General features: G+C 42.2%; 2 protein-coding genes and 1 long non-coding RNA gene across 3 annotated transcripts in view; 1 reads left to right on the top strand and 2 right to left on the bottom strand.

The window, feature by feature from the left end:
• Positions 1–13,588, top strand: part of LOC148320324 (uncharacterized) — a 29,320-nt gene extending 15,732 nt beyond the window's left edge. Inside the window, exons 3-5 of the long non-coding RNA XR_015839564.1 lie at positions 11,195–11,322; positions 12,508–12,652; positions 13,368–13,588. This is a non-coding gene — a long non-coding RNA (uncharacterized LOC148320324). The remainder of the gene's footprint in view (positions 1–11,194; positions 11,323–12,507; positions 12,653–13,367) is intronic.
• Positions 1,124–12,163, bottom strand: LOC148320325 (moesin a). Its single transcript, XM_088279022.1, has 13 exons — positions 11,701–12,163; positions 5,741–5,824; positions 5,542–5,637; positions 5,211–5,485; positions 5,047–5,130; positions 4,552–4,698; positions 4,373–4,469; positions 4,127–4,290; positions 3,893–4,023; positions 3,659–3,819; positions 3,485–3,577; positions 3,165–3,395; positions 1,124–2,406 (listed from the first exon to the last, which is right to left on the bottom strand). Exons 1-13 carry the CDS (start codon positions 11,710–11,712, stop codon positions 2,242–2,244), a joined length of 1,740 nt encoding a protein of 579 aa, XP_088135148.1. The 5' UTR covers positions 11,713–12,163; the 3' UTR covers positions 1,124–2,241.
• A 5,458-nt stretch (positions 13,589–19,046) lies between the features above and the next one.
• On the bottom strand, positions 19,047–25,377 carry zc3h12b (zinc finger CCCH-type containing 12B). The gene is made up of 6 exons (XM_088280134.1): positions 25,223–25,377; positions 21,422–22,196; positions 21,171–21,310; positions 20,862–21,096; positions 20,559–20,665; positions 19,047–20,479 (listed from the first exon to the last, which is right to left on the bottom strand). The coding sequence occupies exons 2-6, from the start codon at positions 22,018–22,020 to the stop codon at positions 19,053–19,055; spliced, it is 2,508 nt and encodes an 835-aa protein (XP_088136260.1). The 5' UTR covers positions 22,021–22,196; positions 25,223–25,377; the 3' UTR covers positions 19,047–19,052.
• Between the last annotated feature and the right edge of the window lie 606 nt (positions 25,378–25,983).

Here is a 25,983-nt window from a genome sequence, read left to right as displayed (position 1 = left end):
TAAGAAGCAAATTAGTGTAAATGGAATACAAATAATGCAGTTCGATGCACAATAGGAAAAAAACGATAATTGTTGAATATATATTGATTTTCTACATTTTGTAGTGACACTTCCCTGTTTCTTTTATTCTGGTCAACTTGCCTTTGGTCATGAGCTAAAGACGCCACCGTGTGGCTCATTGCAAAATTACAAGCACAGTGAGTGCAAGTGACTGTGCAGCGGCTTTTTGGTCCCGACATACGACATCAAGAGGATACCTAGAAACGCTCTGCAGCATACATGTTGATTTCTTGTTTTCTTTTCTTTGAATGTTTTGTGTTCAGAAATCATGCCCTTTTACACGATTCATGACTGCGCGTTCCGACCGACGAACAAATTTGATACGTCGCAAATCGAGGACGCCCTGTAAAGGCGTGTGGCGAACAGAAAGGAGAAGACCAGGCATTTTTTTCTGGATTTTATTCACTGGTGAAAGGAAGACGAAGCAAAAAAAATTGTCCAAGGCACTGTCTATCATGGAAAAAGATGATTTATGATTCAATCTTTCATATTTCAAGAACTACTATGAGCGAGTCCACATGATGATTTGACTCAACTTAAAGGATTGTCCTTCAAGTGAAACGTAACAGTACAGCATCATTTCAGTTGTCCAAGGCATCTAAAGGTCACCAAAAATAATAAATGCATTTTGTTAAAGAAAAATAGAGGCAACAATGGGCAAGAATACTGTATTGCAATTGCATCTAAGTAAAAATTCTGTCAGACGCCTGAAAATAGAATCAAAGAAAAACCTACCGCTATAATACTTTTTTTTAATTATTATTATTTTGACCTTGCAAAATAACGTAAATACATCTTTTCAGACTAATCTATGAAACAAGCAAAACCCTTGATGCCAAAATGAGGCTGAAAAGGATGGCCATAACGTGATATTGATTTGACACAGCTGTTAAATTGAAAAAGAAAGTTGCTGTCATGAACTGCAATGACGATTTTCAGCGGTGTGCACAGGGCGTTTGCTTGTTCCTTCAACGGACTAGAACAGCCGCGAGCCACTTCATCAGTTTACAACTAATATTGTGCTCCGGATGCTCAAGTTGTTGCATACAAAAATATCCTCGGCGGTGTTTTTCTTCTCTATTTTTTAACACCGTACAAGATTTGATCACATCAGAATAATCCTAATCACAAAAATACAAAAGTCATGAATTAAATACATACAGTATGTTATAATGGAAGAAGTGGAGCGACTACTCATTGTTGGTTTGGTTAATATTGAATACTGTAATGTTCCAGTGCATGTTAAAGGAAATTACTTGATGCAAAAAAGGTCTTTCAGATGTGATTTAAAAAAAAATAATAATTAAATTACAACATACCAACGTTGTAAAGACATACTGTAGGATGTTGAATTGAACAAAAAGAAATGGTCATCCCTCGATAAGAGAACTGTTATTGATTCAAAGCTCCTACATTAAGGCTAAGTCCGAGAGTCGAAAACACGAGTCCAATGTATGTGGAGTACGTGTAAGAACTACAATCTGACCAAAATCATCCCATCAGATATGAACGCTTCAGGGTCATTTTGTTTTTCTTTCCATTTAGAATCACAAAACAGACAAACTTGATGAGCATCATCATCATCTCGCAACGAAGATTCAAATTTAACACTACAAACTAAAAATTCGATTTTTATGGCACAAGTTTATTCAGTCTACACCCCCCCCCCAAAAAAAAATATACATTGTCTTAAATTCTGTTCTATAGATGCACCACCACGACATGGTAAAGTATTAAAAGGTTCTGTGGTGCATACTGAGATAATTAATATGAACAAAAAAAAAAAAACCTCAATTTGCATGTGTACAACAGGAACATCAAATTGTTATCTAACGGTCTTCAGGTCTTTAAATTTAAATGCAAGGGGGGTGACAGAAGTCTGAGATGAAATTACAATTAGTTTACTTGACGTGTCAGAAAATGTGGTCCATGAACGATATGCTACAACCCCCCCTAAGCAAGGAATGCACTTCCAAAATAAACTATGTCCCTTATGAACCCGTGACTTGCCTCAATTCAGTTAGGAATGGTCGTACATGCAATTTTACAGATCCATATTTGTACATTGTGCTGCGCTTGTGCAGCCATGTCATGATTTGCAGCTGATTTATTTGGGAGGAGAGAAAGAGCTGGAGCGACGCAGGACTGCAGTCCAGTCGAGTGGGCTCGGCGACTCGCGCATCACATGCATTCAAACTCATCGATGCGCTGTTTGGTGTTTCCGGACCGGATCTGTCGGAGGGTCTTGTACTTGTCTCGTCCCGCCCGCATGTTCTCCGCGTGGATCATGTCGTTGACCGTCTTCTTGGTCTCGTCTCGGGCGTTGGCCAATTCTGAACTTAAAGCCTGGAACGACAGTTGCGACCCACTCAGTAAGGCATCCTAATCGAGTTGACCCGTCCTTCGATTCTGGGGTTGCTCAGCTTTTCTGTTCGGTTTACATCGATTGCTCTGGCTCAGTTCACTAAGTTAAGGTGGGTTGAAGAGCTTCGACATTCTGCTGTCCATTGAGAGCAATCAGAACATAGAATTATTACTTACAGCAGGAAAATATTTGGGCTCATTGAGTTATAACGAAGGATTCGGATAGCGGGTCGGTCACCCAATTGTGATATTCGGGCCGCCATCTGCCTTTGTGCCGTTTGCATGTTCTTACTCCAAAAATATGCATGTCAGGTTATTTACAGACCAAGTTGTGAACGCGCGTGTAAATCTATATTTATCTCTACGTCCTGCGATTGGTTGGCTTCCAGTCCAGAATGTACTTTAGTGACACTAATGATGATAAGTGCGATAGGAAATGGATGGACGGATGAGTTACAACGGTGGCAAGTATGTGCTTATTGTTTAAAGATGGTGTCAGCAAACTGCAGGATGCCGTGACCTTTGCTAAATCCATCGGCGATTTATGACTCTTACTATAATATTCTGCCTACACACTCAAGGATCAGGACGCGGCGTACTGAACAGTGCCACTTGATGGAAACACGGCTTTGGAGCGGCGTGCCGACAACAGCTCCCTACTGTTGCCCGTCAATTTGTGCCTTGGCCCAATGATGGCGGCAGAAACGGCGTACGAAAGCAGAAGAGGGCGCCAAACTTACAAGTAAATGTTTCTGCAAACGTTCGTTCTTCTCCGCTTCTGTCATGCGCTCTTCCTCGCTACGGTCCTTGTACGTGGCGGCGGATGTAAACTCGGCGCTGGCCTCGGCGCTGCTTTCGTCGTTCTCGTCATGCTCGTTCTCGGTGTTGAGCGGCTCCTGAACATGGGCCACCATCACCTTGTTTTTGAGCTCTTCTTTGGTCTTCTCCAGGTCCTGCTGCACCATGGTGGCCTGAGGTACGAGAGGAATGCTCAATAAGGGCGGCCATTACACGACAGGACATTGTTGACGTTTAAAAGAAAAATACATGAGTAGCACACCTTCTCTTGCCACAGCACCGCCTCATCTTCTTTCTTCTTCTTAGAATCTTCCAGAAGGGAAATTTTTGAGGTCAGCTCAGCCAACTCGGTGGCCTGAAAACAACATCAGGCTTCTTTGAGTTGCTTCTCATCAAAAGCACCAAACCGATGTTACATGATCGTTGTATAGCCGACCAGGTGCTCTTGGTTCTTCATCTGGTTTTCCGACTGCTGCAAGAGAGCCATCTTAGCATCCTCGGCACCTTTAAGGTCCGCCTCCAGGCGCTCAGCCTCCTCCTGGGCTCGCTTCCGCTCCATTTCCAGCTCCAGAGCCCTCAATGTTTGCTCCTCCAGCTCTGCGCACAATCACATAACATGAGAACCGCTCCAGAACAACCATCGTAACCGAGATACCGGCCCATCACGCACCTTGCTGGGCCTTTTTGGTCTGCTCCTCGATCTGCTTCAATCGCTCCATTAATTCCTCTTTTTCCTTTTCTATCTTCTCCTTCTCCTTTTCGGCAGCTTCCCTTTTCCTCTTTTCGTTATCCAGCAGCGCTCTAAGTGCATTTTGAAAATCATTGACGTTATTTTGAATGACACAGCTGACTCTGTGGATGTGAAGCCAATACAGAAATTCAAACGGGATCGGTTGACCGTTACCGTTCCATCTTCTTGAGATTCTTCTCCTCCCGAGCTTGAGCCTTCATCTGCTGTACTTCAATGGTGTCGGGCTTGCGGCGGCGCATGTACAGCTCGTGGTTTCCCATGCATAGAGACAAAATGCGCTTGTTGATGCGCAGCCTCGGAGCATAAAAAACAAAATCCTAAAAAAAAATGCAATCAGTAAGGTGCAGGTCGAGCTTAAATGAAGGCGTGAGAAGCCTCTCGTTTAAAAAGTCGACATACTGGAGCTTTCTTGTCAATTGGTTTGATGACGAATTTCTTGTCATTGAAGGAAATATTCCTGATCTCACTCCAAGGGAAACCAATTTTGGGCGTCATTCTGTGAAACACACACACAGACTTCGGTATTGGTAACGAGGCCCGACAAAAGATTGTCACATCAAAGTGGTGTAAACACTCACTTATCATTTTGTTCATATATGTTGAGTCCCAACGCGTCCACTCCCAGCCACAACTCTGTTCCTTTCTTATTTTTTATGCTGAAGTAGTTGACTCCGTACATCTCCAGGTCTTGCGCAATCTTCAAATACTCCATCATGGATTCCTCTCTGCACACACAAGCCGCGTGCGTCTTTTAAATCATGGAATGCTAATGCTTTTGACATTAGTAAGACGCCAAAGTCACTTCCATCCATTCTCAATCATTTCTGATTTAAGATGCATGCTGTGTTTATGACAACGGCGAGAAAACACGAGCCCTGAAAAAGGTATCGTGACCTCTGGGTCCTGTCCAGGGTTATATTTCAAAAGTCATGCCAGCCCTCTGGAAGAGGCATACAAAGGAGAGAAGTCAGATAAAGTTTGTCAGAAGAGTACAACTAGAACTAGTAACCCCGGATAATGAGCTGGGAACTTCTTATCGAATGAGACTAAGAAGGAGGAGCAAAAGTGATTACCTCATCATTCCCTTGTGTTCTTCATGCCACACTTGAATCCTCTCCTCCCACTGGTCCTTACTGAGTTTGTGCTGGTCCAGAACTCTGCCAACACAAGTGGTCAGAGCTCACGCAGACGAATAAAGAGGTTGCGCTTACAACACGACTCGTGCGATCCGAGTTACCTCTGAGGGAGCAGATGTTCATTGGATAGATAGCCAGGTGTGTGGACTTCCTTGTTGTAGTCGGCATACTTGGCCTGCACCGCGTAGGAAGCCAGGAGGACGGCCGTCTCCGGAGGGCAGTAGATGTCATCGTTTAGAATTCCCTCCTTCACCTGCAGGAAAAAGAGCCGCTGGGTGGCATCCTGGATCAACTCCTCGGACACGTCCTCAGGAAAGAACTTGGCACGGAACTTAAATAGGAGCGGGCTTTCCTTCCGCACATCTTGGGCCGTCACCTGAAATGAGAAAGCAGTGTCGGTCAAATGCTTCACTAAGTGGTTCGGGAGCTCACCTTCTTATTGAGCTTGAGCCACGTAGATAAACCTTTGGTATCCTGGTACTGGAGTCCAAAGTACCAAACCTCCCTTAGGCCAATGGTCTTAACGACCTGAAAAAAATGATATACATAAAGTATATACGTTTTCCTCGTCGCCAATGTCATTCATCGTGAATTGAGGCAAAAATAAGGACGATTTTAACGTTTGTCCTACCTGGTCAAAGAGTTGCTTTCCTGTTGTGGTGGGCTGAATGGCAAACTCCAGCTCCGCATCCATCGTGGTGACTCGTACGCTAATCTGAAGTCAAAAGCAAATGGAATGAATGAACAATGCAAAATGGCAATAACGTGGACATGAGCGTTCATTCATGAGCGTTTGTGTGAACGCGGCGTCATCGAGACAATGTAAAACCATCAGGTCTAACGCGACTATAAAATGTTTTGGGAATTACCGTATTTTCTGGTCTATAAGGCGCACATGTATATACGCCGCACCGTTGCAAATCGAGCAAAAAAGTAGTGGCTTATACACCGGAAAATACGGTACTTCTCCATCTCGCGTGAGAGGAGGAAACGGAGACAGAGACACCATTTACGGAACATTGTTGTTTTAGGTTTGCTTTCTATTTAGTATTAGCACTCCAATCAAAAAACCTCTTTGAAGAAAGGCCATTTTTAAGTCACATTATTCCAGTTAGAAAGTCTAAAAATGTGGCTCCTTAACTGCACACTCAAGTGTCGGCATATCACAAATCCCTGCAGCACTGTTCACAAGCCAACAAACCATCAGAGTGTACAATGAATAATTGTATTTTTTCTGCGAGTAGACTCCATGAAGGCCCGTGTGCCCGTCTGGTGGGCCTCAGTATGGAACTTATCGACAGGAAGTAACCACATCCTCTGGTGCCGAGGCCTTGTGAGGCCTTTCGCCACTGCGCCCTCAGGAGAGCGGCCGACTTCCTGTCATGTATCAAGCAGTCAACCAGTCAGCTCGCTGCTCTGCGCTCTGCCAAGAACATACGAAGGCACCTATTTCGAGCTAGTTTGTCACCACTGGGGAACTTCCTCTTCAAGTAAAGAATGCACTGAACTCACAGCAGATATTGAAACAGGAATGCGCAATTTATGAACCGAGTCATAAATCTTTCTATGCTTTCGCAGCACGGATGTGACGTTAAACTTGGAAGAGGGCTGCAAAATCCATAACGCGTCTCCTACATTTATTCAAACGAGCCGAGGTCATCCAAATGTTATATTTAGTCGGGAATCAGCAAAGTGATTGTGTTTCTCGGCCCTCTTTGAGATGATGAAAAAGGCAGCACACATGCCTGTTGGGAAATAACTGTGCAGGCTGAGGCCCACGCCTGCGCTCAACAACAATGGTACGCATTATTTGCCACGAGTAGGGGGCTGACGACAGTTGCGTTCTTTCCCATTCATGTCAGCAGAAGCCCATTTCCAGCTCAGGACACTTGCTCCCTCTGTCACTTCCTGTCATCGCCAGCGGTTAGCTCGTAGGTCAATCTGGGCCGACGCCAAGCAGCAACAGAATCATATAGGACAGAATCACGAGTGGTGGGCAGGATTCCTCTTGCGGAATACATAAGAATCACTGGATGAAATGATTTTTTCTTTCTTTTATCCAGTACGGCACATTTATGAAGTAGAGTTCAGTTGTATTTCACTTTTTAAGTACAGTACATTTGCATTTAATCTTTTTTTTTGGGCTGTTTTTATATAAGCACGGTGATATTGTTCAAAATGTGAACAATTTATTAAATATACTTTTTAGGAACATAACTCAAATTTTCAATGAACACTTGGGACTACTATGCTACTGTATTTTTAATATCGGACATGATGTGTTACTTGGAGAGTGAAGTATTATTTTTAGGACATACTCGCCGTAAAAAGTTTGAGAACCTTTGAAAATCTGAATGTAATAAACCAATACGTCGATAAGAAACCATTTTAAAAAGTCATTTCATCTCGCGATGACCCGGCTGGACTTTCAGCCGCTTCATTTCCTGAGCCCGAATGACTAACGTTGCAAGAAAAAGGAAGCACGCTGCTCCATTCTCTGCTTGCGTTAGGGTGTGTCGCTCTCACTATTCTTAGCGCACACTCACCCGCGCCCTCTCGGCCCACGTGCCATGTTTCCATCCATTCGACCTCATCTTTTTCCCCCATGGCGACGATGGCTAAATAACACTTTGCACCATAGCAACAGTGTCATATGATGCTTCAATGTTAGGACATCGGCATTTTTAATCATTCTTTTTTATGACTTGACATGACTAAGACGTGTCGCACACGCACACAGCTGTAATCTCATTTTCCTATTGATGTATTGTACCAAAAACAGTGATCACTCCCATCAGTCACCATAAACATCATTTAGACAACCACAATATCCCAAAAATACAAATGATATGTTGAGAAAACTATGTCGCTACTTTCTAAGTGCTCATATTAAATCATGTTCCACAGTGATTTAAAAAAAATAAAATAAAAAAAATATGGAAAAATCGTTTTGGAGCTTCCACTATCACGTTGCATCTTCTTTCAATGTTATTTGACAGCAGCTGTCAAAATACAAAATACAGGAGGCGGCATTAGAATGATGACGTTCCGGGCCTTGACTTGATGACATTGTCGCCGATCACATACATTAAAATCTAAATTTTGTCTGAAGTTCAACACATTTTTTTTTTAAATCATGGCAACTCTACTAATGTGGGCTGACATTGACACTGACCATCCAAACAATGAAGACATATGCAAGTCACGACTAAAGTGGTGGTAGCGAAAAGGCTGTTCAACCTCCCACCTCTTTTCAAACGCCCTTCGGTTGTGTGTACCGTTGTATGTCTGCAGTCCAGATGTGTTTACAGCTGAGAGCTGGATGCGGCCGAGCGTCACGTTTAAAGAAAGACTCCGGTTGAAGAGTGCAAACGGGCAGACAGGAAGAGGGAGTGATGAAAAGGAGGATGAGCGTTTACAAAACCAGGAGGGGTCTTTCCCATGACCATTGTTCCTTAAATATACATCCATCTCTTCATCGCTTAGCGCCAGAGCCAAGTCGCTTTAGTTGGGGACGTAGTCAACGTTGGTAATCCTTCTCGACCCTCCGACCAAAATTTGCTCAACTCGTGAAAACGTCCTACTATTCGCTAATACTTGTGCGTGAGGAGTGTCATTTGGTCCGGGGCAGAACTTACAATACAAACGTTTGGCAAAACCTCAATCTTGCTCTTATCTTTAGACGACCTTGATTTGATTTGAGCTAAAAACAACAGAAAAACTGGACCACAGGTAGAGATAATTCACACACAAATATGATATGAAAAAAAAAACTACTTACTTTTCGAAATGTAATAGTCACACCAGATCTAAGGTGAAAATATACAACTATTTGCGAAAAAAAAAAAGGAATTTCACTTTTTCCACCACCTCTACTTCTACAAACAGCTAATCTGCTCTGCTATGTGCACTACGGCCGGCCTCCTTAAATCCGCTGCAAGCATACCTCCACGTCTTTCCATTGACCAAATCACCATAGCCACACACACACACACACACACACACACTCAATGTTTGTCCCTCTTGCAAGAAAATCACCAATGTTGTTGCCTTCCGACTGAAACGGTAAGTTTGTTTATTTTTATTGGGGAGAATGTTTCTGCCAATGTGGACGTTTGCATGACAGGGTCACATTACGTTGAAATTGTGAATGACTTTTCAAAGCTGACGTCCAATTAAAGTGTATCCTAACTTTATTGGGGTGTTTTAAACCTGACAAAGAAACAGAATCACAGCGACTCGTGCTAAAATGACACTCAAAGGGCGATAGGGTGCTCCAGCGCAATCTTGAGTGGTGCGCGGCATGTGAGGAGCAAGCAGGGAGGAGAGTAGCGAGACCGTGATGTGAAAGTCCATATAAGGCTGCGGGTGAGGAAATTACCAGAAAGGAACTGATGTAAGAGCAGAACATTTGAGTCACGCCGTGACTTCCTTGAGAAACTCGAGCACTTGAGTGCAGACGGCAGGATGGCACAGACGAGCGCAACCTTTGGAATAATTGCTCATTTGCGACTCATATTATTGACTAAAATGTTGTTGTTTTTTTGCGCCCATCAACTGTGGCTACAGTTCAACAACTTTCACTTAGCAAAAAATTTACTTTGTTGCAGAGTCAGACTATCTCGCTTCCTTTTCTTTTTGTTTTGCCTGCCCTGAAGTTTCCAAATAAGCTTACAGAAGGACAAGTTAACACCAATCCCTGAGAATGGGAAGTACTAAACTTTTCATCTCGAAAGCATTGTTCTTCAGTTATTCCTGCCATCATTTCGAGCCAGTGACCTTCCTCTTGACCACATATTTGCCCCCTTTCAGTTTCCTTTTTTTTTTTTTTTTTTGCGAACACTAAAGCAGGACATCTAAACAACACAGCAGCGATGAAACATGTCGTGTCTTATTGCTTGTAAACACGTTAAAAGCGTCTTTGGAGCTTCTCCCTCTGCAAACAGGAAACTGTTGTCCAAGCTAACAGTATCCTAGCTGCACTACGAAGACGATTGGCCTCACAGATGGACGGTCACCTAAGTAACAGGCTAAATATATTTCTCAAAAGCAGCGTAAACACTCGCACAATCGCATTGTTTTCAGTTTTAGGGCGTGTTAACCTTCGCATGTTGACATTTTGGACGGAAACAAGGATGGAATTAACCTTAGCTAAACTCAGCCTTTGAGCTAACCTCATATGTACATATTCAAATGAAATTCACATACCTGTGTCATGTTCTATATATTGGAAAATCATTATTATTAAATTCTGGTTGACGATCTCACAAACCCAAGGAAGATTTTATTTCAGTCTGAGTAGTTATTTCTCAAGACGTCATCATATTAAACTGTTCTGTCTGAAGCTAACTTCAATATGTAAACGCGACAGAGCCACGTGGGCAGTGACACTGATCAATAATTTAGATTTGAGGGAGGGAGGGGGGGGTAACATTTTCCAAATTTAGACCTAAATGCCATGATTTTTTTGTAATGTTTCTGCCTAAATATTTACGACCCGTTTATTCGAAAAGACCTTCAGCAAATGTGTATGCATCGCCTCTGGCTAGAAATGCTGCAAGCATGTCAGATTTATCAGAGCTTTGAATTTGCCCAAAGGGGAGGACCAATTCTTTTATTATGTATTTTTTATTTGGTATGCAGGACCCGACATAATTTACTGCAAATTTTCTTGGTCCCAGTTTGAAACCACTGTACAGTATATTGCATTGTGTGATCTTAAAGAAAGTTGGTATTTAAAAGTTAATAAACAAAGATGTGAATCAAATGAAACATTTCCAATGTATCGTGTCATCAGTGTCACAATTCGTGGCCATGGGGCGCAATTATTTTACCGTCCCACTGTGTGCAGGATTTTTATTTGCTATGTTTTAGCTCGTATAACGACAAACTGCTTAGAAACGTGAGCTTTGTGCAGTCTGAATTAAACAAAGAGTGTGTGTGTGTGCACCCCCCATATACACCCCCAACAATGAGAGGAGGGGTCCTCTTCATTGTTCCCAACTATGCCGCGTTAAAATTGATTGCTAAAGTTAATATGATGTCATGTCACAAAACAATCTCATAAAAACATCTTTTCTGGCAGGTCGAGCCAGGGCTACAAGACACACAGCTGTGCCGGTTTGACATCTCCAATCTCGGCTTCAACATGCTAGCTAGCCCCGGCTGGATGGGGAGGCCTCCGGAAACACGAACTCCATGGCGACCGGCGAGGTGAGGTGAGGGGGGAACAGGAGGGCACCCTCCCAGGACAAAGCCACCCTGGGACGGGATTCGAAACCCTCCCTGTCGTGGGGAGCGGGATTGCGATACAAAGTAGCCTAAAGGCCTCAATGAAGGATGTGATTTAAGGCGCTCATTTGAAGAGGCGCTGGGGCGGGAGCGCGCACGCGCGCTCTCCTAACGGAAAGTATTGTGTCGTCGCGTGAATTGAAAAAAAAAAAAAAAAAAACACAACTGTAAACCATTTGAAGCAGCGATTAAATAACACTCCAAAATCACATATCGTTGTTGGACATATCTCAAGGAAAGAGTCTGTTCGATATGAGCAACAACGAAATGATAAGAAGAGTTACGTTAATTCAAGCTTACCGTTTTCGGCATCTTGGCTTTTGTTGGTCCGGTTCGGGGGAGAAGAAAAGAAAAAAACCGAAAGAAAAGAACTACTAGAACAGACGAACGGTTGTCGAAACCACCAGAAAACTTTTTCCCATCAGAACAACGGCGCCAGTGAAACGCCTTCCTGTCCAAAACGAGTCCAACCTATTACTTGTTAGCTCGATTTAAAACACGCACGCACCAAAAAACAAAACACGTTTTAGTTGAACTTTCGAGGGGAATCTTCGTCTCTGTGTCGCCCTCGAAAAAGAAATGGACTCGAAAGCTCGATTTCCTGCTAACGGTACCCGGACTCTCAAACCACACCCAGGCCGATGACAGGACAGCAGCCAGACAGAAAGAAGGAGAAGCTCAGTTTGCTTTGGGTTGCTTTGGCTGAGTTGGAGCACACAGACTCCGCCTGCAACATCATGGCCGCACACAATCACAGTCCTTGCTCGGCTCGGCCCGACCCGACCAAGACCTACTCGTTTCGAGAGGTCTCGTTTTAATTATTTCATCTAAAAAACAATTTCAGGATCGATTTAAAAAAAACAAAAAAAAACGTCCACCATGTACTCAGTGGTGGGAAGAAACGAAGTTATTGTACTTAGATTTTTTTTCCCCCCATGTAAGCTACAGGATCTGTACTTTTACTCCCTGTATCTCTACTTTCTGCTCATTATTTGTCAAAATAGGCAAATGAGCGTAAAGTGATGAATGACCTCTTGGGGTGAAGCCGGTTACCGTCCAAAAAACAATGATCTAAATAAGTCCATTTTTTTCTAATGTTTTATACAGACAGTGGGAAAAAGGGGGAGTCATTTGCCTTCCCCACGTTACCAACGCTACTGGAATGACGGAAAACACGCCAGCAAACGCCACAGCAGAAATATTCATGTGGACCCACAATGTGGCGAGCAAGAGCATGCAGCAGTGAAGTGAGGTAAAATCATTAAAGTTGTGCTTTCGTGGCTTTCATTTGACTTGTCATATTTTTTTGGATGACCTGGAAATGGCAAGCCTGATCCGTCCAGATTGCTTCCAAGTGGGAGATCCTCGAAGAAGGGCTGAATAGTCAGGACATGTTTGACCAATTTCCAAAATATGCTTCATCATAGGAGACAACGGCCTCTGGCTTCTTGACTAGTTCTCTTTGGGGATACAGAGGCGATGATTCATGACACCATTTCCTCAGCGCTCGAGAAGCTAAATGTCGTCTTTGTGCTGATTTCTTAACATGCAGCTCACATTGGACGATCACACTTCCTCATCTCGTCGGTGCAAGAGCATGAGTGTTTCTCACTTTTGCGTACCATCTATCGAAACAGTTTCTGGAGTGAAGAAATACAAAGTGGCGCGCAGCACATGTAATTTTGTGTTAGTTTTGGACCAACCCTGCAATTAGTCCCTCGTACTCATCTAATCTCATCTTTATTTATAAAACACAATTTGACATATGCATACTTTTTTAATTAATGATTGGTTAAAACGTTGCTTCACTCATTTTTACAAAGTGAATTGGAAATATTTAAAATTAGACTATTATTTTTATTATTGAAATAAACATATTTTACACACATATACAATATTTAACTTTGTTTCGAATACAGTCCTAGAAAAAAAAAGTCATTTTCCAATGTCTGTTTTGTGATTGACAGGCTGTCCAGGGTGTGTCCATTTCTCTTGCCCAATGTCAGCTGGGACCGGCTCCAGATCTGCGTAACGTCCACAATCCATTTGCTGCAGATAAGGGATGAAAGGTAAATAACACAATGCCTGAGGTGAAATTCTAGCAGCGTTTTTAAAATTCAGGCCTTTAAAAAGTAACTAAGTCAAATGCCTTTGTGTTGACTCACCAAGTTACATTCCCATGAGTTGCACTTCAAGGGTAAGGTGACCTCCTGTGGAGTGTTCTCACCAAATGAGAAACTTACTGAAACTCAATCACATTCTTTAGCATCCAACAAGAAGCCAAAGAAAGCGAGAACATGCTCAGTGTGATTTTTCCAGTCTACTGCCAATCTATCCCAATTCCATGCAATTTTGCCAGCAGGGGGTGCTCAAACTCAACTATTGACCTGAACGGAGGTTTAGAGTTTCTTTAATGAGGATTCTAGTTTTTGTATTCATGGTAGTTTAGCTAAATGACATAAAGCACGTTTATATCTATTTATAATTTTTTTTTTCAAATTTATACAGGGACAGTGGGTATTAATCAAACAGTGTGCTGTAAATATGTCCAATTATCGCCAATGGCTAATTTGCATGTGCTTCTAGAATTAAAAAAAAAGAAAACATAACATGTGACAAAGTTTTGTTTAAATGTTTTCAGCTCGTACCCATTATGTTTGCACAACCAGAGCCTGCAGGCAAGTATGCTGCAAAGAGAACAGAGTTTTCTCTATCTTAACTTGTCGATTGAGACAAGTTATTTTTTTAGGCAGGTTTCTCTCTACCACTAAAGGTACACAAAAGAATCGCTGCCTATGTACAGTTCAGTTGTGTTTGACTTTTAAAGGAGAAGTTTGACATTTTCATTAAACAAAATAATTTTATCATATTTCTTTAATCTGTCCGTATAATCTGACAGTAATATACTAGTAAAAAAAAAAAAAAAGTTAAGAAACCAGGGCGCCCCAAGAAAAACAACCAATCAGACTCAGAAGATATGACTGACAAGCTGTCAATCATTTGCCGTGCACTATTGGGTAGCCACTATTGGGGGCTTTGATGAAAGTGTCTAAATATCTACTTCCAGACATGAAAAAGTGTTTTATTTATTAAAAGAGACGATAACACAATATGAACATAATGTAGCTTTATTAATGGTGAGAAACACATGTCATTAAGACTTACATTTTGTTTGAGCCCACAGACTCAAATAGTCTAGTTTGGTCTACAAAAAAAAAAGCAACGCTTTCCAGTCAGTGTGGATTACAATACTGCAGATAAGTACAACACAAAAAGCTTGCTTCAATCTTTCCCTTTTTACACTGCAGACACTACAGTCCACTCAAACCACTTTAGAAAAGTCACCAGTACAACTCACTTTTAGAACCATGTGATTTTTCTTTTTCTTTTTTTTTCTGAATGTTAGCGGGGTTAAACCTGAGTATTACACTGTAAATATGTACAGTCATGTAAATGGGTACACCTCAAGTCCTGACATTCTGCATAACAAGTCTGTCCATCTGGGAGTATGCTGGCATCAAGTGTCATCGGTACACAAGTAGTGTGAAGGTGACTTTGAACCATTAATCATAATGTGTACAATTAAAAAAAAAAAAAAACAACTTTGGTTTTCATCTCATCCATTAACATGCTATTCAACGCACAACTTCAAAATAGCACAAATCCAATTATTCGTAGGGCGCCAGCCAAAAAAGTACAAACAAACTGGCCACAGACAGCAAAATTATTCTTTTACACGACTTCAATATCATATTGCAGTGGTCAAAGTAACAACAAATAGCACAAATCTGCTTGTCAACATTATTTAGTCATTCAACCGCCTTTCAGACATTCCACTAAATTCCAGTTTGAAGAGAAAATTTGATCTTCAAAAAAGAAAATACACAAATGATTCAAAAACTGGCACTGTGCTATCATTTATTAGTTTTTAGTAGAAGTGTCCTTTAAAGTAGGTTAGTTTAGTGCGGAACAATCTGTATGGAATCATTTTTTTTCTGTTTCGCTTCATTTTTTTTAAACACCCAAATATGTAAAGTTATTACACAAGGCAAAAAAAAAAAGCACAGGTTAGAACATTCAAGTGAACTGAAGTAATGTTTTCCATTTGCACATTAAATCCTATCCACAGGAACAAGTAAGCATGTACAGTGAGGGCACGATGCTTCGTGCTGCACAGTCGTGCCGTGCACTTGACCGAGCACATCAAAGTCCCAGGAAATTAATTACTGTACCCAATAAAAGATAGTACATACCTGTGGGCTACTCCCAGTGACACACAGTGTCACACACATTAGGCATTCCCACCCCACCCCCCCCTTTATTTAAATAAAACTATTTTCATAATATACATTTGATATTTAGTTTACATTCAAGGTAGAGATACAATTTGTATCAACAAGTAAAAGTCAATTCTGGACATTTGTGGCTTGGTTGTTTGCGGCACTTGCAAAACAAGGGATGCAGGGGGCACTGAACTACTATGAGAAAAGCTTTTTTTTTTCCCACAAAAGCCCGGATAGAATTTCCGTTGGGACTTTTTAGCTCTCAAGTACAGCAGAGAACAACTTAGCATCATATTTCCAATAAGTCATGACTGAAATGCAGCGTGTTTCAGGTGCCACAGATCTGACCTTGCTGAATAAAACACAATAATAATTCTTTTTTTTTTTTTTTTGCATTGAGCTGTGTTGTGGCTTGAGATCTATTAAGTAGCCTTAAAGTCATCGGTGCAATTAACTCAATGTTCTAATGATAACTGCTTTTTTTTTTTTTTTCTTCACACCAAAAAAACATTTTCTTGGAATCTGTGACAACTAGCTCAAGGTGATGGAGGGGGGGGGGGGGAATGGCACGCAAACGTTGAGCCAAATGCCAGAAACAACGGTGACAGCAGCCTTGCAATCGGATTGTTTCACATGAAGAAACATTTAGGCAGTTTGTTTTCACCTTCTCACGAACAGACAGCTGGCCTAAAGTGGCCTCGTCTTTTTTCATGAAAAAAAAAACTAAGTCAGCAAAGCCCAAAACAATCATTTGGGCTATACACATTCATTTTTTTTCCTTTTGGGATGTTTATACACGCTAGAGAAATCCATTTTTTTTTTTTTTGAAGAATCACCATTGAGAAAAATAATCTCGCGCACGTTAAATTTTCAAAGGGTAATACCACTTCATGTTGAAAATCTGTGTGGCCATTTGTCATCGTCAACTTGCGTTACAGGGGTCACTCGCACCGTTTTGAGAATGATTTGATGCTCATCGAACAGATTCACTCAAGTGGCATTTCCCTTTAAATGCGTTCACAGAATCACCTTGGAGTTGGCTGGCTTTATACGATACCTGCGAGGGTTGTTGTTTTTTTGTAACTTGAGTTCATAATCCCTTAATTGTTGTACATTTTGCAAGAGAACTTTCATGAAAAATATGCTCCAAAATTCAAAATATGTTGCACGACCACCGTATTGGTGATCATCAAGCCCACACTTGTGGTTTCACAAATACGATTAGCTTCGAATGCCGACATCAGCATCATGTAAAGCCACCCAAAAGACCCCAAATAAACAACTCAAGGTGCAGAATTTCAACAAACATACAAAGTTTTACAATGCAACTTTATATACAAGTACAAGTTTTCACAAAATATATCGATCGCTATGAGAAGAGAATCGACTCTTGCCAGCAGTAACCACTGGTTTTTGGCCAGTGATGTGAAAAAGTGAAAGCATCCTGAGAGCAATGTGCCGCAAGGCACAGCCGAACTGTATTTGAAGCATCCACCCTCTCAAGAAAAGTCAAAACATCATACGAAATATGCCGTCTTGCATTTTGCGCCAGTTGTTTGTTTTTCTAAACAATACAACCTCTCGTGTTTAACAACCTTGCAGGCCATAATACTCATGGATGGATTTTTAATCTATCCATCTAAATAGAATAAGAAAACTGTGCAAACTCTTGATGGTAAACATTCCCCCCCAGCAGTAATTTTTTTTTCTTTTACTGTAGATGCATTATGATCATCCCAATTCATAGTTTTATCATCATCTCAGTGTCATGTTCACTGCAAATGGACTTTTTTCTGTTGTTAACAATGTATTTGCACTAACTGACTTCAAAAGTAAATAGTACACAAGCTAGGAAATACCTCAAAAATTGAAATAAAAGCCTTCTCACCTTCTTTTTATGCGTCTCAGTGTGAAGCTAGTCCATTTAAGTGCATGTAAAAGTAGTCTTTGATACAAATGAGCAACAAACTGCTCCACTGACAACCTGAAGGAGTTCAGGAGCTTTTTCTTTTTTCTTTTTTTTTTTAAAGATAATCATACTATATGTAGCCAGGGAATAAATTAAAACTAGAAAAAAACAACAAGTGATATTGTGATAACATTGTATTTGTGATGGGTCACTGGTAGGTTTGAAACACCCAAGTTTAAGAATACGACTTAATTTATACTAGAGAAATACTTAATTTAAAAAAAAAATTCAGAGCGCTGTCTAAAAGCCTAAGATACATAGGAAGCGCTACATATACAGTATATTATATACTATTTTTACAACAAATCTGACAAAAATATACATGAAAATTGTAAATGAGAAATCATTCCAATTAGGTGAAGAAAAACGTAACGTGACGTCAGAATAATGACCATTTTTTTTGGCATTATTTAGCAGCTTATTAATGACTGAAATAATGGCTTTTGTGTGACTTCTATGTACATCGATATAGACCTGTGCACGTGTATACAAGACAAAATCTCTTTTTGGCTTGCTTTGTGCACTGTCAAATTCTACCAAAATAGTCGCCTTGTGTGACTGAGAAAATAGATCTCTTTCCAGACTGAGATAGTGCTTTAGGTTTGAACGTAGGAGACTTCAATGACAAAGACGTTCATTGAATACGACTAAAGCGTGAGGTCATTCAGATATAAGGCCATTAAATATCATAGTTCATGCTTGGAGGTATGCGTGAACCTCCCTTCTAACACTTCATAGAAATGCACCAAAAAAAAAACAACAAAAAAAAAAAAATCACCACAGTTATTTACAGCAGAGGCAAAGCTCAAGAAGGTTATTGATAATTGCACTGCACCACAAACATTTGTGATGCCTTTCACAGCACATCCACATGACCTGAACAGGAACGTTTGAAAAGCGCGGCGGCCAAAAACGTGGATAGTGTTTGATAAATAAATCTAAATCCTGAAAAGCAGCAACAAAGTTTGGTAGATGTTAATGTTACTTCTTGAAATCAGATGGTCTGACAAATTTTAGATAACCGCTCACCAAAAGAAAACAAATCCTTGTGTGCAATTTCAAATGTTGAAAGGAAACCCGGGTCCTGGTCAGGTATGCGAGATGCGTTATGAAACACATACAGTAAAGTTTCCTTTTACAAACGCACCACACTTGTGTGGCCTTCTGGATGAAACGTCTTACTTAAAAAATGTCAGACAAACTTCATCTATGCTGTTGACTTTAGGTCAACAAGGAAAACTGTTGAACTGGGTTTTGCACCAGGCACCAAAAAAAAAAAAAAATAAATAAATCCTGAGGGCAAATGTTGCACATTTGGCAACATTTAGCAAGTGCCTGTGTTTGCAACTAAAACACTCAAATCTCGCTTCTAAATTTCCACCTCATTCATCGGGGTGCCCTCAGTGACAAGACCTCAAATTTGTAACAATGACAGCTGCCAGTTGTTGGGGGTCTGTCAAATGAGGGTTCTTCTCCATCACCGAATGGACAACGTAAGCAGGAAAAATGTTGCAAAGGTTCCGATATGTTTGATACTGGTGCTCTGGGATGACATACCGTTCTTGGTGTTCCGCTGCGGGCGGGGCCTCCCACGGCAAATTCCAAATTTGCTCCATTTTGTCCGGCATGCTGCGCACCATGACCCGCTCGCAACACGGCATCAGGCTGTTGCTCAGCGGGTACGAGTGGTACCCGTAGGACTCGTTCCCGCAGGGCAGAGGGTCCCAGCTCGCGTGCTGCTCGCGGCACAGCGGCGGTCGCCTCTGTCTCATCGGGTTGCTGTCATACAGCCGGGAATCGGAGATGCTGTCCATACGGGTCATGCCGAGGGAGCGCGTCGGTTGCGAGGACAGCGGCGGGAGGACGTTGTGAGCGATGGGGTAGTCTCCGGGGCAGCTCGACCGAGCCGCCACTGCGACGTGCTGGATGTGCGGGGCTAGATGAGGGGCGGGCTGCTTACGTGGACCCTGCTTGGGATCCTCCGGCCCGTAACTCTGCACCCTCGTGAGCGCTTCGTGTCGAAAGCCGTGGGCGAAGGACTGCATCCTCCCCGTGGCCGGAGATTGCTGCTGACCCTTCATGCTCTCCTCCAGGCTCCCGTCCACGGAGCCCGGGTACATGTCGCCGTAGGAGGAGAACGAGTCGCTGTTGGAGTGGCTGAGGCAGGACTCGGGGCAGTGGCTGCGAGTTCTCTGGCACACGACGTGCTCGTGCTCCATGCTACAGAAACTGTCGACGTTGTGCATACTGCTCATGCTCATGTTTGAAAAGTCACTGTGCAGTGAATAATAGCCGTGGTCGCTGACAGAGTCATACTTTGGGAACTGCTCACTATATGTGACAGAAGCGCCGTGACTGTTGGTGACCAAAATGGGCGGGTACTGTACACTAGACATGTGCTCCAGTGAACTGTGGGAGAACTGCAAAGAACCCGGCACCGGGCTGCTCGCGGACCGCGTGTTCAAGGCCCCGGCTGCGTGGCTCTTGGCGGGCTGCATGGTGGGCACGCTGAGAGCGGTCACGAGGGAAGGCACCGAATTGGTCTCAGACTTCCTCATAACCGACAGGCTTTCCAGAGACTCGCAGGCCACCGAGCGTATACTCGGGTCGGACTGGCGTTTGGGCGCCACGCGTTTGACTTCAGAGTTGCTGTCCCGGTTCACGACGGCCGGACCGGTGCCGCATTTCGCTAAGGCCCCCTCGCTCATCGTCTTCACGGCAGACAGTTTGGCGAAGGCCCGCAATTCATCGGCCACCGACCGCAGCGGTTGGTTGACACGTTCCGGATGATAGTATTTGCACTTGTGTCCATATGTGCACTTTTTGCCTTTTAAAAAGGAAAGAACAAATTAAATCAGCAACGTTGAAGAATTTAAACAACAACAAAAAGGAACTGACTCACTCACCGTAGGGGCAAGGTTGTTTTTTATGCTCTGGGACAACGGGACGCTTGCGAAGGAAATTTTCCAAGCTTGGACCGTGTCTTCCCAGTGGGTCATCAGGCGGCATAAATCTAAAGACATGAAGATGTTTAAATAATAAATGTCACTCATTTGCCAATTAAATAGCAAAGGCTGCAATCTTCAGTTTTATTTCAATTGCACAATTTAAAGTTCGAATTGATGGTGTAGCATGATTGAATTGATTCTGACTTTTCCAATTTGATATGATTTAGCATCGCCAACATTTGTGTGCACGTTGCTCCTTACTTGTCATTGACGAATGAATACATTAAAAGACGTTCCTCGATGAACTTCTTCCACTCTGGTTTTTCATTTTGCAAGTCTCTGTAGTTGTCGTTTGACACAATAATTCCATCAGAATCATAAGCCAGCTTCACTATGAAGCGATCATCATAGCACACCACCCTTCTGCCTTGGACCCTCCGTGATGGGGTGAAAACCAGGATCTTTTCTTTTTCTAGCTTGCGTAATATTTCTTGATCTGTGAGGGAAACACGATAGAAATATCAGAATCATTTTTTTTGTATTACGTGCACCGACAAAACCCGTTGCTACCTGTGATGAGGGCATCGGGCCTTGACTGTTCCTTTCTCCATGCTGGAACAAACACAGTAATGTCTTTGTGGCCCTTTTCGATGAACCATTCGACAGCAAGTTGGATACCACGGCAAGAGAAAACCTCTTTGTTTCCATGGCTGGAAAACAAAGATACATTAAACTCAAATTATTCAAATAAAAACTTTTTTTAAATATATAGCTGGCGTTTTGAACACATTTCAACATGATCAAATTTGTGAGCATCTTACCTCATTGCCACATTTGATCCGTCAATGACAATAGGCCTGAGGTTATCGTAAGGGTCCACAGATTCCTCCTCCACGGACACCTCAGGACTAACCGTCTCTTTGACGCACGGTGCAAGTGATAGCGACGCGGCTGCGGTGCTGCAAGGTTGACTTTCAGGCTCCACTTTGTTTCCCAGCCTTACGAGCTCAGCAAGAATGTCATTAATGAGAGCCGCCGCCCCCACTTTATTGAGCACCATCTCCACCTGCTCTCCAGAGTAGCCCAGCTTCAACGCAAAGTCCATTTTTGTCTGGTACTCTCTCTCACTGGCCGCTTTGATCGCCGGCCCCGCGTTGGTCTCATCCTCACGGGAATCTTGCACCGTGCTACTCTGGGAAAAACTGGGCTGGTCGAGGCACGGCGAACGGCACAGCTGCCGATGGGGCTTTGTCACCGCCAAGGGCTCCCACTTCTTACAGCCGCTGTTGTTCACCTGAGCCTTCTGGCGCTGCCGCTCCTCGGCGTCACTTTCCGAGCTACTGCCGTCCTCGGGCTCATCGGTGGCCTGCTGGTCCCTGCTCGCGTTAATGTTCTCCTCCCTGCATGGGTGCTTTTCCATTTTGAGCCTCTCCGACGCAGAACATACTGTCACGTTTGCTTCAACACTTGGGATTTTCGCCCCATGCTTCTTCCTCACCTCAGCTGCGACCAGGGAATCTCAATCATTGCTAGACTTTTAACGCTCCTTGAGTGGGACTGAAGGATTACAATCTTCCCGGTGAGAACTACTTAAACCTGAAAGAAAGAAAAAAAAATGTTACACAGTCTCACTTCAAAATGTTAAGAAACACCAAAACAAAACCTGTACAATTACCAACAAGCATTATACGCCCAAAAATGTGTCGTAAAAGTGGCAGAAAAAAAATATACAGGTTGGATAAATGATGGGCATTAATGAACATTTTCCTTGTCGTTGGTATGCAGCGAGAATATTAGCAATGGAGCAAATGACGAAAATATGAATATTCACCGAGCGACAACACCACCGTTCTCAGTCTGATCTGTGTGAAAGCCACGCGGACCTTTTACCATACCGTGCTGACAATTTCACTTTTCAATCAAAGTCATGTCTTGTGAACATTACATAATACAGTTTGAATTCATACATGTGCCGTAGAACAACAACAAAATGAGCCAACCCGTGTCACGATTCGCCTCCCTGTTGATAAGGGAAAGAAGGAGAATGAAACCAACCACGAATATCTATGTGACTTTCCTCTTCCTGCGGTCTATTGGTTTTTAAATAATACAAAAAAAGCCAGCGCGGTCTGTTAATGTACTGCAGAACAGCCCTCGCCTTGAAGCACAAAAGCAACATTGAAGGCAGACACGCATGAGTGCATAGAACCTGAGACAGTGTGGGCTGATCAGTGCATCAGTGTGCCGCCAGCCCTCTCAGAGAGTGAACATTGCTTGGCAACTAATCTGTTATGGTCAATGCGTGCACATCTCACGGTATAAAATATGTTTTGTTGCACATGAAAATCCAAATATCTCAGTAACGAGGCAGTTTAGGTGGAGAGCAGATACAATACAGCCAGATTCAAGAGGCGCAGCCCATGATGTGTGTTGCCTAGCAACACAGCCGTGTCATCAGCTAACTCCTTTTTACAAGTCACGACTAAAGCAAACACAGCTCATCATCTCTCTTCAGGCAGCCAGTAAATGTGCAACACTTACAGAAACACTAGTCTTTGCACTGCAACTTCGACGCAGCATAATCCTTCATAAAAATGGACTTTACTCCACAGACAATCATTTCAATTGAGCATAATCTCAATTAAAAAAAAAAAAGTAAACTCCCACTCCAGAAAATGCGTTTTTCTGGTCATCTTAAATTCAAATCGTAAACTGAATCCCATTTTGTATTGAGGGCAAAAATCATTCAATAATAATTTTCTTAAGCATGTTTAATTTTCTGCTTTGTTTCACATTGGCTGGGAACAAAAATGTACATTAAATAAAGGTGTTGACAAGCAGACCTGTTTTTAGGGACAAAATTCAGCGCCGGTTAAGTAAATGTGATCCAACCAAGGCATATGTTTATCGACTATTCGAGTATCTGTTCCATTTTTTAACCAGCATAACGTCTCTACTTGCGAGTAGCGCAACTGTAGTGCAAACTTTGTGACAAGACACAAGCTAACAGTCCAGTCCACTGATGGTCTTTTATGGTGACATAATTCAAAGTTAAATGGAGCGCAGCAATCCGATCAGTTAACTTTGTTATTCACAGGTTTGCATTTGACAAGGCAAGAGACCATCTGTTTATGCACGTGTAATTCTGTTACATGGCAACAAGTGAAGAGGTCCGTGAAGAGGTCCTTGAGGCCACCCAGTCTATATTTGGAATAACTGTATAGTGAATTTGCTGTTTTGTAGTAATCTTTGACTACAGTTTATCCCCCATATACTGTGGCGGCCTCTGACACTGATGTACGCTGCAATTATGTGAAAGCATCAGCACAATTAACTTTCTGCCTGAGTAGTGTTAAATTTTGTGATTTGACTAAATCAACCAGATAGTGCACTAAAAAAAAAAAAAATGATATAACTATGATGATACAGGGAATGACTGAATGATTCTTTTCATGGTCGTTATGTATGATTAATTCGGGTGATTTATTGGAGCACGGGTTTGACATCTTGAAATTGAGGTTAAAAAAATGTAAGCCTTTCAAAGTATTTTGCACTCATTTCAACATTTGGTAGCAATTCAAGAATGTTAAACTGCATAAAAAAACCAAGGCGTGTGTCTAATATACACAGCTAAAAAAACTACAATCACGATAATGAACATACTCTCAAATGAATACTTTTGACAGCATCAATCAAAACTTACCAAGTCATCATCCCATCACATTATGCTCTCTTCAACTTTGCAATCACGCTGCCTAAATTAGTGTGTGACTAATTGGTGCCATGTGTGTACAGTTAATCACATTTCAAGCCAGGATGATGGACATTTGTTGGGTTTTGGTAAAGCAATACTAGCATGATTTAAAGTTCTAGATTCCACTTAATGACACACATAGCGGATATTAATAAACTAGTCATACCAAGATTTTCAACGAGTCACGGCTTCTACTTTAAATAGAAACTTCGGTTACTTTGATAACACTGATTTTCAAACGTGTTACGATTAAATGCACGTCAATATGAACGTTGCATCATGTCATCCTTAACAAGAACATCGCGCCTTTAAATGGATGGCAACCAACAACACCTCAGGCGAACACATTTTTATTGAACATTCACGGGATGTTAAATCGGTCACCTTTGCACACAAATAATCGCTTAAAACATCATTTAGGCCCCGAGTAAGCGCAGACTGACGAAGCTGCTCTGTGCTTTCTTCGCCACTTGGAGTCAACATGTTAGCCACATCCACAAACCAGGTTAGCTTTGTTAGCTACGTCTTATTTGGTTAATGGCTAAAAAAGTAGCACGGAGGGTAGACACCAGGGGGAGTTTATGGTTTATACCACAACAGCTAGTCGGTGTTTGCATTTTCTTAACGGTAGCTAAAAATCGCATCAGCCGATGAATAGCTCCAGATGCTAACTTTGACGTACGCTCGCGAGCGTGTGTTAGCTTTTAGCTGACGCTAGCGCGTGCTATCATTTTCTTGCAACTTGAGATAAAAGTTGAAATTAAAAAAAAAAAATCTTACGTCGCGGCGACACAACGGGGCTTGTGCGTGTGCAAGAGCGCGCGCGTAAGTCGGGGCGAGCGTTGGCATGCAGCGAGAGCAGTCTCACCATGTTGCTGTCATCCTCCTCGCCTGCTCCACGGATGTTTGGCTGCCATTGGCGCTGCTGCTGTGCTGTCGCAGTTTGCTCAAGGTTGCTACATCACGAGAGGATGCTCGCTGATGACACCCCAGCGCAGAGCGCAGAGCGCACTCCTTCCATATTTAAACATCGCCCAAATGCAAGAGCACAATTAACTTTGGTTCCTTAAATTGGGATGCACGTTGAATTTGATTTGATAGTACCATAAGCTGCAATGCATTGGTGGGCAGTGTTGTCATGCAGTACTTTAATAGATCAATAAAAGTTTCCCTACCTCCATTGAGCCAAGGCTGGGAAAATTTGAGATTTTTATTTTTTTTGCAATATAATGATAATCTGTATACATCAATCATAATGCTGATGCTGTTTATTGTTAATGAAGCAAACAAGTTACTGTCATGGAACTTTTGAATGCTGTGTTCGGTGTAGTAAATTTGCACCTTTTGGAGCATTTTCTGATATTGCTGTTATTTTATTTGAGTTCATATGACAGTGTAATTATCTAGAGTACAATCTAGATTTAGGGATAAATAAAAAATGTCATTCTCTAAGGGTAGTTATGTTCAACCTGAATCACTCTTGTAGTAAAGAGCGCACAAAAAAAAAGTTGAGTGGGCCAACAGACTGAACAGTAAAATGAAGATGCAAATTCAGGTTAAGTCTTTTTTTGTTTCTTTAAGGCAGAGCTCATATTGACAAAACAGCTTTTCCAAAATAACAGATCAAAC

This window comes from Idiotropiscis lumnitzeri, chromosome 17 (genome assembly GCF_059441095.1).
Source record: "Idiotropiscis lumnitzeri isolate Australia: NSW breed Sydney's pygmy pipehorse chromosome 17, RoL_Ilum_1.0, whole genome shotgun sequence".
Taxonomy (NCBI): Eukaryota; Metazoa; Chordata; class Actinopteri; order Syngnathiformes; family Syngnathidae; genus Idiotropiscis; species Idiotropiscis lumnitzeri.
The sequence above is the reverse complement of the archived record's forward strand: the minus strand, read 5'-3'. Positions and strand labels throughout refer to the sequence as shown.

Bases quoted from the DNA above. Each gene is read 5' to 3' on its own strand.
- LOC148320325 (XM_088279022.1), bottom strand. The intron at 5,131-5,210 runs GTAACTCGGATC...TTGTGTTGGCAG, and splicing joins GAACATCTGCTCCCTCAGAG to AGTTCTGGACCAGCACAAAC. The intron at 2,407-3,164 runs GTAAGTTTGGCG...CTGTCGTTCCAG, and splicing joins GTTTGCAGAAACATTTACTT to GCTTTAAGTTCAGAATTGGC.
- zc3h12b (XM_088280134.1), bottom strand. From the start codon at position 22,020: ATGGAAAAGCACCCATGCAGGGAGGAGAACATTAACGCGAGCAGGGAC. The intron at 21,311-21,421 runs GTAAGATGCTCA...TTTGTTTTCCAG, and splicing joins GGATCAAATGTGGCAATGAG to CCATGGAAACAAAGAGGTTT. The intron at 20,480-20,558 runs GTGAGTGAGTCA...CCTTTTTAAAAG, and splicing joins AAAACAACCTTGCCCCTACG to GCAAAAAGTGCACATATGGA.